Source organism: Amaranthus tricolor, chromosome 2 (genome assembly GCF_026212465.1).
Source record: "Amaranthus tricolor cultivar Red isolate AtriRed21 chromosome 2, ASM2621246v1, whole genome shotgun sequence".
Lineage (NCBI taxonomy): Eukaryota > Viridiplantae > Streptophyta > Magnoliopsida > Caryophyllales > Amaranthaceae > Amaranthus > Amaranthus tricolor.
In genome coordinates, this window is record NC_080048.1 from 34,911,925 (window position 1) to 34,923,892 (window position 11,968).

An 11,968-nucleotide genomic window follows, 5' to 3' on the forward strand; every position below is an offset into this window, starting at 1 on the left:
CTTGGTCCATGTAGGATAGCAGTCAACTCCACCTTCCTACTTAAGTTGATGGAGTTAGCTAGATCCTGTGATTGTGTAGGTCCACATGATCCTATACTTGGATCAAAGTCTAAATTGAGTTCAAATAAATATAGAAATATGATTAGAAAAACTTAAAAATGATTTTAGATTATGTAATCAGTCGGGTTTAGAGGAGGTCTAGTGGGTTTGAGTCTTTAAATGAGTCCAGAGAGAAGATTTTGATCTGAAGACCCTAGACCTAGACCTAAGAGGCTAAGCTCATTTATTTTTTTAATCTAGAATCACTAGGTCTAAAAATATTGAACCCAAACATTAAAAATAAGAGAGGTCGAGGGTGGGTTTAAGAGGTTCTTGGACCCATCAGGCTATGACAATTTCTTAATACGCTCTCTAGCCCTTTCAAAATGGCTCTCCTATAAACTTTAAATGTCACATTTTTTTCTCATTATTCAACAATTATTTTTAATTTTTATTTTATTCTTAATCTATAAATTAAAACATAGTTAAGTATTGTTTGGTACACCTCAATGTAAAATTTATTAATATCAAATTTTTATATTTTTTGATTATGTGCAGTAAGAGATAATAATGACCAAATTAATGATTCGTAAAAGTGGAAAAGAAATGAGACATTTGAAGTTAATAGAGGAAAACTATTCTTTAAAAGTTGTTTTATTACATTGTAATTGATGAATACGACAAACATAAGACATACCACCTCAACTTGTTTTCGCACACTTTTGCCGATAAAGGGGCAACCCCCAACCTCTCTCTCAACTCATGGCTCCTAATTATATCTTTCTTAGTTTGCCTATACATCCACCTCAACATTTTCATCTTTGCTACATTCCTATTATATTCAAAAATTTTCTTTACAAGCTAATATTTAGTCCACCATAAAATTATTGTAACATTATGATTAATATCGATAATAATTTTGAATACTTCCTTAAACTCTTCATAAAGTAAAATGATTACGAAATGAAATAAACGTGTGTGTATACATCAGAAAAAAAAACTCAAATAAAATTTCATTAAGTATTGCTTACTCAATTAGTCAAATATACAAATATTTTAACAAGATACACAAAATAATAATATAATAATAATAACAATAATATAATAAATAAATAATGCATTATTTTTAGGGAAATTATCGGGTGGTATTCCAGCTTTTGCACTTTATCAATAGTACCTCTAAGTTTTTTTATTATAAATGGTACCCTCGTGTTATTGAGCATTTTACAACCGTAACCTTTTTTAATTTTTTTCCATTTAAAACCGTTCAAAATCGTTAACTTTTTTCTTTTTCTGTTATTTTAAAATTGAAAAATAAAAGAAAAAGAAAAAAAGTTAATAGTTTTGGACGATTTTGGACAGAAAATGTTAAAAAAAGGTTACGGTTATAAGACACTCAATAACACGAAGATAACATTGATAATAAAAAAACTTAAAGATACTATTGATAAAGTGTCAAAACTCAGAAGTACTATTATTAACTTTCCTTATTTTTATTACATAAAATCATATATATACAAAAATAATTATTTAGATACTTACTCTTTTATTAGAGATAAAAATAAATTTATGTTAATTGCGAGATAGTAATCTTTTATGATAAGAATCGAACTTTTATGAAAAAAGTCCTCTCCTATACAATATTCTTTGTTCCAATGGGAGTTTTGAGGAATATTAAATTAAGCTTTTCTGAATTTGGTAGGTGCAGGTCTAAGCCAGGCTCTTCCACCGATGAAGTTCTTAGTCAAGAAAGGTGCAGCTTCTTCACTTGAAAGGCCTTTTGACCAAGCAATCCTCTTTGTTCTATTAGCTCCGGGTCCATAGCACTTGTATTCTCCGTAGACCACACTACTAAATACACATCAAAACAAATAAAATTATGAGTTTACTTGCAATTTACAGTTAGATGATCCGAATAGACACCTATAACATCGAGTATATGTAAACTTATCAAATGGTCAATTGGGTGGATTCAAAACCTATAACATGGAGTATATGTAAACTTATCAAATGGTCAATTGGGTGGATTCAAAGTTGTTAAATCGGCATTCTAATTAAAATCGTTCAACGAAGTAATATCGAATCGGTATTATCGAATTTTAGGACTGTTATATTCTACAATACATCTAAGTTTTCTATTTAGTCATAATTATTCATCACAAAAGTTTTAATTTATGAATTAAAGTTTCTTTCACTTCATTTTTTAGAATGAAATGGAAAAACATTTATAATTAGTTTAAATCTTCATACTAATGAAGCAAATTTATTTTTTTTTAAAAATGATATTGGATCGTTAAATCAAAAGAAAAATAAATGAAAGATGGTACATAAGAAAATTAAATAAAAATAAAAATAAATTTGTAGAATTGAATCGCTAAATTGTAGAATCGTAAAATCGTGTTATGATTCTACCTCGCTCTACAAATTTATTTTCATTAGAATCGTAAGATTATACCAACTTACAATTCCACAAATTTATTTTAATTAGAATCGTAAGGTTCTACCAACTTACAATTTCAACTATACAATTCAAATTGTTCACCTATTTTTGGATCTCTAAATCGTAGAATCATAGATTAGGATCGTGATTTTAATAACAATGGTTGGATTATGGGTCATGTCAATTCGGGTCGGGTTAAATCTGGGTCGAATTTGATCGATCTAACAAGTCAAGGATTTTAAAAGATATAATATTTTATCATTACTTTTATTTTAAAAAATATTTATAATAATTTTTTATACTTAGGAAACTATTTATAAAAAAGAATTAATATATCTATTTTAAGGCTATAATAAAGAAATATGACTAAAAATATAAAAATTGACTACTGAAAATCATAACATGAAATTGAAAATGATGACAAGGAAGTGTAAAACAAAAAACGGGTCAAAACAGTCATGTTCGAATTCCGATTGAGTTTGATCCATTTTTTTTGATATTTCAGGGTCGGATTATTTTCTTGATACAGATCAAGTTTTTGTATTATGACCCACTAATTTCCGATCCAATTTTTGATCAACTTTTGACAAGTGAAAGAATATGATTAATACCTCTCCTTGGTGGAATCGCCCCAATTTTGCCATCCCTCCGGTGAAATTGCACTAGACATGTAACTAAGCGCATAAATGACCCTGGAATGTGATCCCCATGGCCTTCCAAGAATTGTTGTTCCTACCCCTTGGCCTGTGATCTTGCATCCCAAGAAGATGAAGCCACTATTCTCCCATGGCGTTTCCCTTTTTTGGGCTGTTATTGCTGCTTTTCCAACTTCATTTACCGAATGTACATGACATCTCTAAAAACAAAAACACAACAAAAAAATAAACACATGCAAGCATGGTTAAAATAAATTCATATAATATATTGCAAATTATCATCATACTATAATTATAATACAATAATATAATCTAAAAAACCCTTTTATTTTATGCAATTTTGTTAATCTGATTATAGATTCAAATTATTATAATTTTTTCATTGATAGTAAGCTAAATTTGACAAAAATCAAGATGTCTTGTTTTATATTGTTTTAAATATTTTAATATTAAGTAAATTTAGATTAAATTTTAGCTCAACATGACCGTTGATTAGGGTCCAAAATATTTATTTTACATATAAAGTGGATATTAACTTAAAATAAATTTAGATATTTACATTTTTTTTCTAAATAATATGAGCTATTAGTGATTTTTTTACGAAGTAGTTAAAATGTGAACAATAAAATACAAAAGGAGAATTATATTATTTAATGCACCTTAAGGACTCGTTTAGTTGCAATTGAAATTAAATTCCAGTGGGAATTTATATATAATGCACGGGAATTTAATTTCTTTGGTAATTTCTTAGGAATTAATCATTGATGTTTGGTTGGTCGTAGTAATTTTAAATTGACATAAAAATGGGTAATTACAAAAGGGTACTGTACCACGGTGATTAAATTTCTACAACTTATAGGAATTAACATTTCTTAGAATTCTAAATTCCTATGTTACTTAATTTGTTAACCAAACAAGCTTTAATATTTTAGGATTTTTTTTTTCAAAAAATTAAGACTTTTTTAATTTATACTAGAAAAAAACTATCAGAAACTATTTAAAATGTGTTTTTTTTTTGTTTAAAAACTACTTTATAAAATATTTATTTGTTTTCCAAAAGTTAATTTTAACTATCAACTCACACCAAACATTCAATAATAGCCTTTTATAAATAAAATTATTTAATATAAGGTAGTTTTTGACAAAAAATAACAAATATTATATTTAAAATTAACTATTTTCTATATTCTACACAAGACAAGAAAAAAGTGTATGGAAATTGGAAATTATGATCATACCTCAAAAAGAGAAGCAGCATTGCCAAAAATGAAATCAATAACTCCTTCAATGTAACAATTTTTATAGTAATGTCTTCCAACATCATCAAGGAGAGTATCTTGGTATGATAACATCCTACATCCATAAAATGCTGCCTTATCTCCTGCTACTCTTAAGGCTACACCTTTCCCTTTTCTTCCATACTTATTCTGAATATTTACCAATATGCACATTATTATTAACATCCTGTCTCCTGAGAAACCATTTTTCAGACCCAATCTATTAAAGCTTATTATCTACTTTTACTTTATAATTTTCTTTATGAACTGACCTAATCAGAAATAGTCTCTCACAAAAATTTGTTTATTATTAATTAATACTTGCATTATATTCCATAATAAAAATTCGGGGTCATGACACATTTTACTTAAATTCGATAATTTTTACAAATAAAATCAATATAAATTATAATTAATTTATGGTGGAACATCGTCACTTTGTAAGAGACCGTTTTACTATAAGACGGACCCATATAATTAGTCTATTTATCTAATTAATCACTTAAAATTGTAAGTAATCACTTTAACTTACTTAATGTATATGAGTCAGTGCAATAGAGATGATTTTATCATGAGACCCTCTCATTTAAATCTTAAGAATTTGTGTATAAAAAATTGGAAATATTTATTTAAACTTGGAAATACACTCACCTCAAAGGTAAGATATCGTCCAACAAAATTAGAAGCAAATACAGAGACTGTGGCAGAATCATGTATGTCATCCCCATCATCCCATGTTATAATGGTGTCCTTTGCTTGAGTTCCACTTAGAGTTATGTAGGGTTTGTCCACTGGCACAACTATTTTTTCCCTGCAAAGTATTTATTGTACAATTAAATTTTATTAGTACCCTTGTTTTTATGGTAAAAATTTGGACCCGAACGTATCACGTAAACAACTAAACTAAAAGGTTAAGATTATCGTTAACGTAATATATATGTTATCAGCTCATCTTGTATGAGACCTTGATTACCATGAAACAAATTCATATAGTTTTTTTATTTCTAATTGATCACCTTAAAACTATTAGCGACCACTTTAATTAACAAAATATACATAAACAAGTCTAATAGAGATAGTCTCACCATAAGCCCGTTTTATTCAAAAATTTGTGATATGTTATACTTCTTCTGTTCTGAAATATTTGCTACAATACAGTTATTGATACAATTCATCATTCAAACGTATTTCATTAATTAAAGTTAACTTAAGAAAAAATTCAATCAAATAAGTTCTTGTTTGAATCGTCTAATTGCATACTTTCAAAAAATTAACTTTTTAAAATTTTTAATTATGCATAATTCAATATACAAATGATCAAAATATCGTGTTAAATAAGGTAAAAAAACACATATAATAAGTATAATAGAATAGAAGAAATATACTTTATCACGTCATAAGAAAACCTTTTGGGTTAGAACTAAAAAGAATAGGAAATAAGTAGGTCAAATCAAAGTTGGTCACAGCCTCATAGAAGAGTCGTTGTGACAAGTGTTCAATTCTCATCAAACACTAAAAAACTAATCACCCTTTACACGTAAAGATTCTCCGGTCATACCTCAAATCAAAAAAAAAATCCCATCTGACCGACGCAAACCCTAACTCGTCCCATTGAAATTTAAATACTATTGATCACCACTAATCAAAATTATATTCGTACCATTAACAACCTAAGATTATTACCTGTAAGTTCCAGGCTTAACCCAAATGAAGACATACTCAGAATTGCCCTTTGGCACAGCATCAATAGCCTGTTGTATCTTCTTATAATTACCTTGACCCGACTGATCGACTCGAATAAGAACCGCACTCGATGGATCCTTTGGGGTAGCCACAACAGAAGATGTTGAAGACGAAGAAGCCATTATCGAAGACAAAATAAATGAGAGTACAATATTATCAAACAAGAGAAAAATAACGTTAAATTTGTGACGATGATTTTGATCAAGGTAATGTTTAATATAAGGACCACTATGACCTCCCATGCATGTGCGCATGTGATTTGTTTCTTGCAAATTAAATTCTTCCTTACTCGATGGAAGTGCAAAAATAAAGAGTTAAAAGAATAAAGGAATGTACAAACTTAAGTCTATTGTTGAAGTACAAGTAAAGGTGTTCGTAATAATTTGTATCGTCTTATTGATCGAGTATTTGTACCTTGTATATATATATATGATCGCTGACCACGATGTCTTTATCTTATATATAATCACAACGTCTTTATCTTACGCTATAAAAATAACTCAATTTGAAAACAAAATTGATTTCTGGGAATAAATATCGCTAAATATATTCACAGCAAATACAAAGCATTTATGTGACGAAACTGTTTTGTCGCTTAATTTATTGTCGCATAATCAAGATTTTGTCGCCTATTTTGTCACTGACTTGGCGACAAAACTAAAACTTTGTAGCCTATTTTATAGCTAAATTGATTTTTTGGTTATAAAAAAAATAAACATTTATCATTATTATTAAATATTAATAGTAACTATTACTATTATTATTTAACAATAATAACAAATATTTAATTTTTTTTATAAATGATACTCAAACACCATCTATAAACAACAAAAGTAATTAAATTAAAATTTAATAAATAAATTAATATTAAATTAAAAATTATATATATATATATATATATATATATATATATATATATATATATATATATATATATATATTATTATTAGTTTTGTATTTTTTTTGTTTTCTTCTTTAGTTGGTTCTACTTATTTATTTTATTTATATGCATTCCATTTATCTTTTTCGTGTAGCTACGTCTTATTATCTTTCTCGAGTCGGGGGACTCCTTTGGTCGCGCTCTTCATTATGGGTATGAGTTGTCGCCGTCTTTACCTCCCCAGACCCTGTCCATAGTTTTTCTATGAACGGGATATACTGAATAGGATAATGATGATACAATTTTCTTGGTATCCTAATTCAAGTTTCAATATATAAAATATACGGATCTATGACGACAATACATAAGTGATGATGATGATGATTCATGATTACTAACCTTTTTTAATAGGATAGTTATTATATGATGTTCGAGTAATGTATGTGTAAACAAGCCGATTTCTTACCAATAAAGTTGAAAAGTGACAGCTTATTATGAATTAGGGTTTCACGTTTCCGTGTTGTAAGAGGATATGCGTGGGAATGTGAAAGTCTTGATGTGTTATCATGGCTGCAAGCTGGAGTAGTTTAACCGTTTTTCTAGAATGAGTGTATACACCTTGACTTGTACTCTATTTTAGAAATTGTAATAATTATGTGTTACGGTACGACTAGCTAGAAATATTCATTCGAATGATATATATTGCAATTATTTATAGTTTTGAGTGTAGTGTCCTAATCCAAACACATACACCCCCGTATGTTTTGATTAACATTCAAGCTTCTTAGTTTTTAAGGGTTCGAAAATTCTAAGATTAACCCTATTTTAATCCTTAATCTCTACAATAAAGTGTTGTATACTTGTAGGTCATAGAAAATGGCGGTTATTATGTGTTGACAATTGATTATTATTATTACAATATATAATTCTCCCCGATTTTTTGTTTGACATTCTTACCAAGATCTTGATGAGTAGACATAACTCAATAACTTTATGAGTTTTAAATTCTTGGCCAATACTAAAAAAAAATCATCACATTATTGACCAATATTTGTACGAAAACTACAAAGAAAAGCTATTTACGACATGTTTGGTAGATGTTAATAACGGTGGTAATGAGAATGAAAAACACATTTAATTTTGATTTAAAAATCTATTGGCTACATTGATGGTCATGCTTGTCTAACTTCAATCATCTTATTTACTTCATAAATTTTATTCCAATATATTACCATTGAGAGATATGATATTAGGTGGTAATGGAAGTTTGTAAACAAAAAAACTTTTTTTAATCAAAGTTTCATCACCATAGAAATAACATGAAACTTTTGATGAATTTTACACTATAAATTATTACCTTTGCCCCTATTTAGTACCAATAACCAAACAGACTTTTGGTGCTGTCAAAATTACCATAGAAAATAACATTGTTTACGTCTGATGATTTGAATCTAAATTTTTTGAATTACATCTAAATTGATTGGTGGCAGTTCGAGAAATCTATGGGTTTGAAATTTACCTTATCAAATAACTTATACTATTGTCCAAAATTTTATATTTCATTTGAAAAATAACCAGTCTAATAACCTATAGATTAATTAAAAAACAAAAAATATGGGAAAAATTGTTTAAAAAAATTCTACCTATAGTCTATTTACTGTGAATAATTTCAAATATTGTTTATTTCTAAGGCAAAAGCTAATGTTAAAAAGAATAATAATAAATTTAAAAGAGTAAATCAGGAAATAAAATAAAAGATAGATATGATATAATATATTTTGATGCGTGATTTGGTGATAAATTCATATGCTATATATATTAGGATATATATATATATGTGTGTGTGTCTGTGTGTGTATAAAAAATTAACGTTTGTATAATTGAAAGTTTAAAATATATTCTACTTTAGTATATAAAATTGATTTTATCCTTACTGAAAAACGCCCTAGGGGCGTCCGTTAGCAAGATCCTATTTCTAAATAATCCAACCTTTATGGATTATATATTTTGCTAACAGCACTCCCTGTTACATTTTAACTGGCTATTGTTAGTAGCTTAGGCTGGTAGCGGCCTAAGTAGCAGATCGGGTAGTGCCTAAAAAATCCGCGGGCTCAAATATTCAAAGCTAAGCCTGCTTGCATCTGTGAGCATATTTTTTTATTGCTATGCTCGCCCATTCTAAATGGGCGGAACTCGTGGGTAGGCAGTATTTCTTATATAAAAATTAAAAATATAATACAGATTGTAAAGTTAAATTTTAACTGCAATTAAAATATAATACATCGTTAAAAATACTCCAAATATATAAAATGTCTCAAAATACATGAGGATGAAGAAAATAAATGAAAATTAAAGAACAGACAATCAAATATACCTGAAATCTTGAATAAAGTCGCCTATTTGTTTGATAGTGTAACATTCGAGAAATTAATTGGAGAATTAAAAATAAATAGTAAGAGTAAAAAAAATAATAAATAAATAAATAAAATAATATTTAGGTGAAATTGGAATGAGATTGAGAATAGGTGTTTTGGCATAAAAACAAATGCAGTAAACCCTTCTATGAGTCAAAGTAAGTTCTTAAAAGTAAAATTTTAAAAAATATATAAATAATTATAATAAAAAAGAGTAAAACAAACCCCTTTCATTTACTTGCCATTCAACAAAGTTCCCCATAATTTTCGAAAGACCAAGGCAAGCAACTCCATGCCCTTCTTCCAAATTCGAACAAATCAAAAACACCCAAGAATTACCTTCTCATCTCGCCATTTTCTCTGAAAATGGCAAATTCGTACTGAAATTCTTCAAATAGTCGATCTCCTCTCTCTCTTGGTCCCTGGTTTGGTGCGCTTGAGAACCACCACTCGTGCTCGGTGGTTACTCATCAACACATTCGGCCGGTTACAGCCCATTCCTCAGTCAATTTGTGTCATTTTCCAGTTTATGCGCTTCTAATATTAATTAGGGCTGTAAAATCATTGAATAACTTCTTTCCGCTTACCAGTTTATGATATTCTATTGTAGCAATTGGTTTTGTTCTTTCTTTGAACCCTAAATTTTGTGTTGACATCTATCAAGAACCTCTTTCACCATGGAAATAATAAGAAAAATCTAAAGAATTAGTATAAGTGTGTGTTTACTTTTAATTGAATGGATCTAGTGATGATTGATATGTGATTAAAGAAGATTGTGATTGAAGATTTTAGGGAAAGAATTCTAAACTTAAATGTAATTTGAATTATGATGTAAATGGTAATTGTTGGAACATTAAAAAAAATTTGTTGGAATTATTTATTAGTATGAATTTAGGAAAGTTAGAATATTGATAGAATGTTGGAGGTAGAAAGATCATGAAAACTTGAAATTCTTGAAATGTTAAAAGATAAAGAGTGTGCTTGTTATACTCAATTTGATAGGTTGTGTCGATTAGTGTTAGATTAATGGATATGGAGATTAAAAAGTTTTGTAAGAAATGTTGTTATTGATAAATATGGGTTAATTTACGAGCTAGTCATTGACGGAGTAGAGGGAAAATCTCCCTTACTCCCTATTTTGAGGTGAATTGTCATTTAAATATTGACTAGCCTCACCCGAGAGTGACATAGCCTTAGAGCTATGGATGTTTCTCTCAACTAGACTCCCTGTGCGCATATAGATCTAGGAAACTGATGTTGGTTTTAAACCTATGTTTTGAATTACTGTGTTTTGTTGTTTAGGATTGTTACTTCTCATTCAGTTAAACCTGACCCCCTGTTGTTTCTATCTTTTAGCTTGTTTGCAGTTCGGAACCGGTTGGGAACGATAGGTTAAGCAGTGATGATTAGAGTTACAGAGATGTTATATTGAGCTGAGTACGTGAGAAGTGTAGTACTGTATTAAGTTTTTGATAAATGTATATTAGACTTGATTATGTTTGTTAGATTGGACTTATAGAGTGACTTTTATGATTACTTTATATTTTAGTTAGATGTTTGGATTGTAAATTAACTGAGTTAGTCATGTTAAAGAACTGGTGACTCCTTCGCTCAAGTTTTAGAAGTGTGACTTAAGTTTCTTGAAAAATAGACCCCGTAATAACTCTCTTTACTTAGTCAAAGATAAATCAGATTATTACAAATAGTGCTGTCAAAGGTTTTGAGTTAGAAACTTCGAATAATTTATAGTTAAGAATCACAGTTACGTTGGTGATTATTAATACAACCAATGTGGCGTCGAAGACTTCATGGCCCAATGGATAAGGCGCTGGTCTACGGAACCAGAGATTCTGGGTTCGATCCCCAGTGAAGTCGAGATTCTTTTCTTGATACTTTTTTGGGTCATTAAAACAATCAAAAGAGAACCCTTTCCTTTCTCTCTTTTAGCTCATACTAGTTGTAACAAAAAAAGTTATAATTTTTAAATGGATATGTTATTTGTAATTTAAAAATTCTACTATGGTTGAAAATCAATAATCACATCAATAGTAATTATCAATTTAATTCACATGAGCTCTATTCAATTCAATTAATAAGCAACGGGTTTATAAACAATCAACTTGATTGCACTTTGCAGTTTCTGTATTTTCATCTTAGAAATTTGCACAAAATAATACAAGGTTTTCAACAACAATCATAGGAAGTGAATATGCCCAAGCTGAGAAGAAAATCATCGCGTTGCTTGTAGAGTACCACAAATATAGCAATTATCTTTGACATCTCGGCCATACCTTGAACATAATCATCACCATAGAGAAAAAGAGTACACCATAAAAGATGTTTTCGTTTGTAGTATCTCCTTTATGCACTTGGTTCGAAAAAAAACACATTCGGCGCTCTGAAGGCCATTATAGTAAGATGAATTACATCAAACGATGATCATAAATACAGTGTAAATCATGCACCAATTTGTTGAAATAAACACAAACCTAAAAGAGTTAAAAGATGTAAACAAGGGA

General features: G+C 28.8%; 1 protein-coding gene and 1 non-coding gene across 2 annotated transcripts; one reads left to right on the top strand and one right to left on the bottom strand.

Moving 5' to 3' along the window:
• Positions 1-1,523: 1,523 nt before the first annotated feature.
• LOC130806479 (putative pectinesterase 11) lies at positions 1,524-6,525 on the bottom strand. The gene is made up of 5 exons (XM_057671589.1): positions 6,096-6,525; positions 5,064-5,223; positions 4,374-4,562; positions 3,091-3,335; positions 1,524-1,890 (listed from the first exon to the last, which is right to left on the bottom strand). The coding sequence occupies exons 1-5, from the start codon at positions 6,407-6,409 to the stop codon at positions 1,719-1,721; spliced, it is 1,080 nt and encodes a 359-aa protein (XP_057527572.1). The 5' UTR covers positions 6,410-6,525; the 3' UTR covers positions 1,524-1,718.
• Positions 6,526-11,251: 4,726 nt separating this feature from the next.
• On the top strand, positions 11,252-11,324 carry TRNAR-ACG (transfer RNA arginine (anticodon ACG)). The gene has a single exon. It is a non-coding gene; the product is annotated as a tRNA-Arg (tRNA).
• The last annotated feature ends 644 nt before the right edge of the window (positions 11,325-11,968 follow it).

Bases quoted from the DNA above. Each gene is read 5' to 3' on its own strand.
- LOC130806479 (XM_057671589.1), bottom strand. From the start codon at position 6,409: ATGCGCACATGCATGGGAGGTCATAGTGGTCCTTATATTAAACATTAC. The intron at 4,563-5,063 runs GTGAGTGTATTT...GTAAATATTCAG, and splicing joins GACGATATCTTACCTTTGAG to AATAAGTATGGAAGAAAAGG. The intron at 3,336-4,373 runs GTATGATCATAA...TTTTGTTTTTAG, and splicing joins ATGCTGCTTCTCTTTTTGAG to AGATGTCATGTACATTCGGT.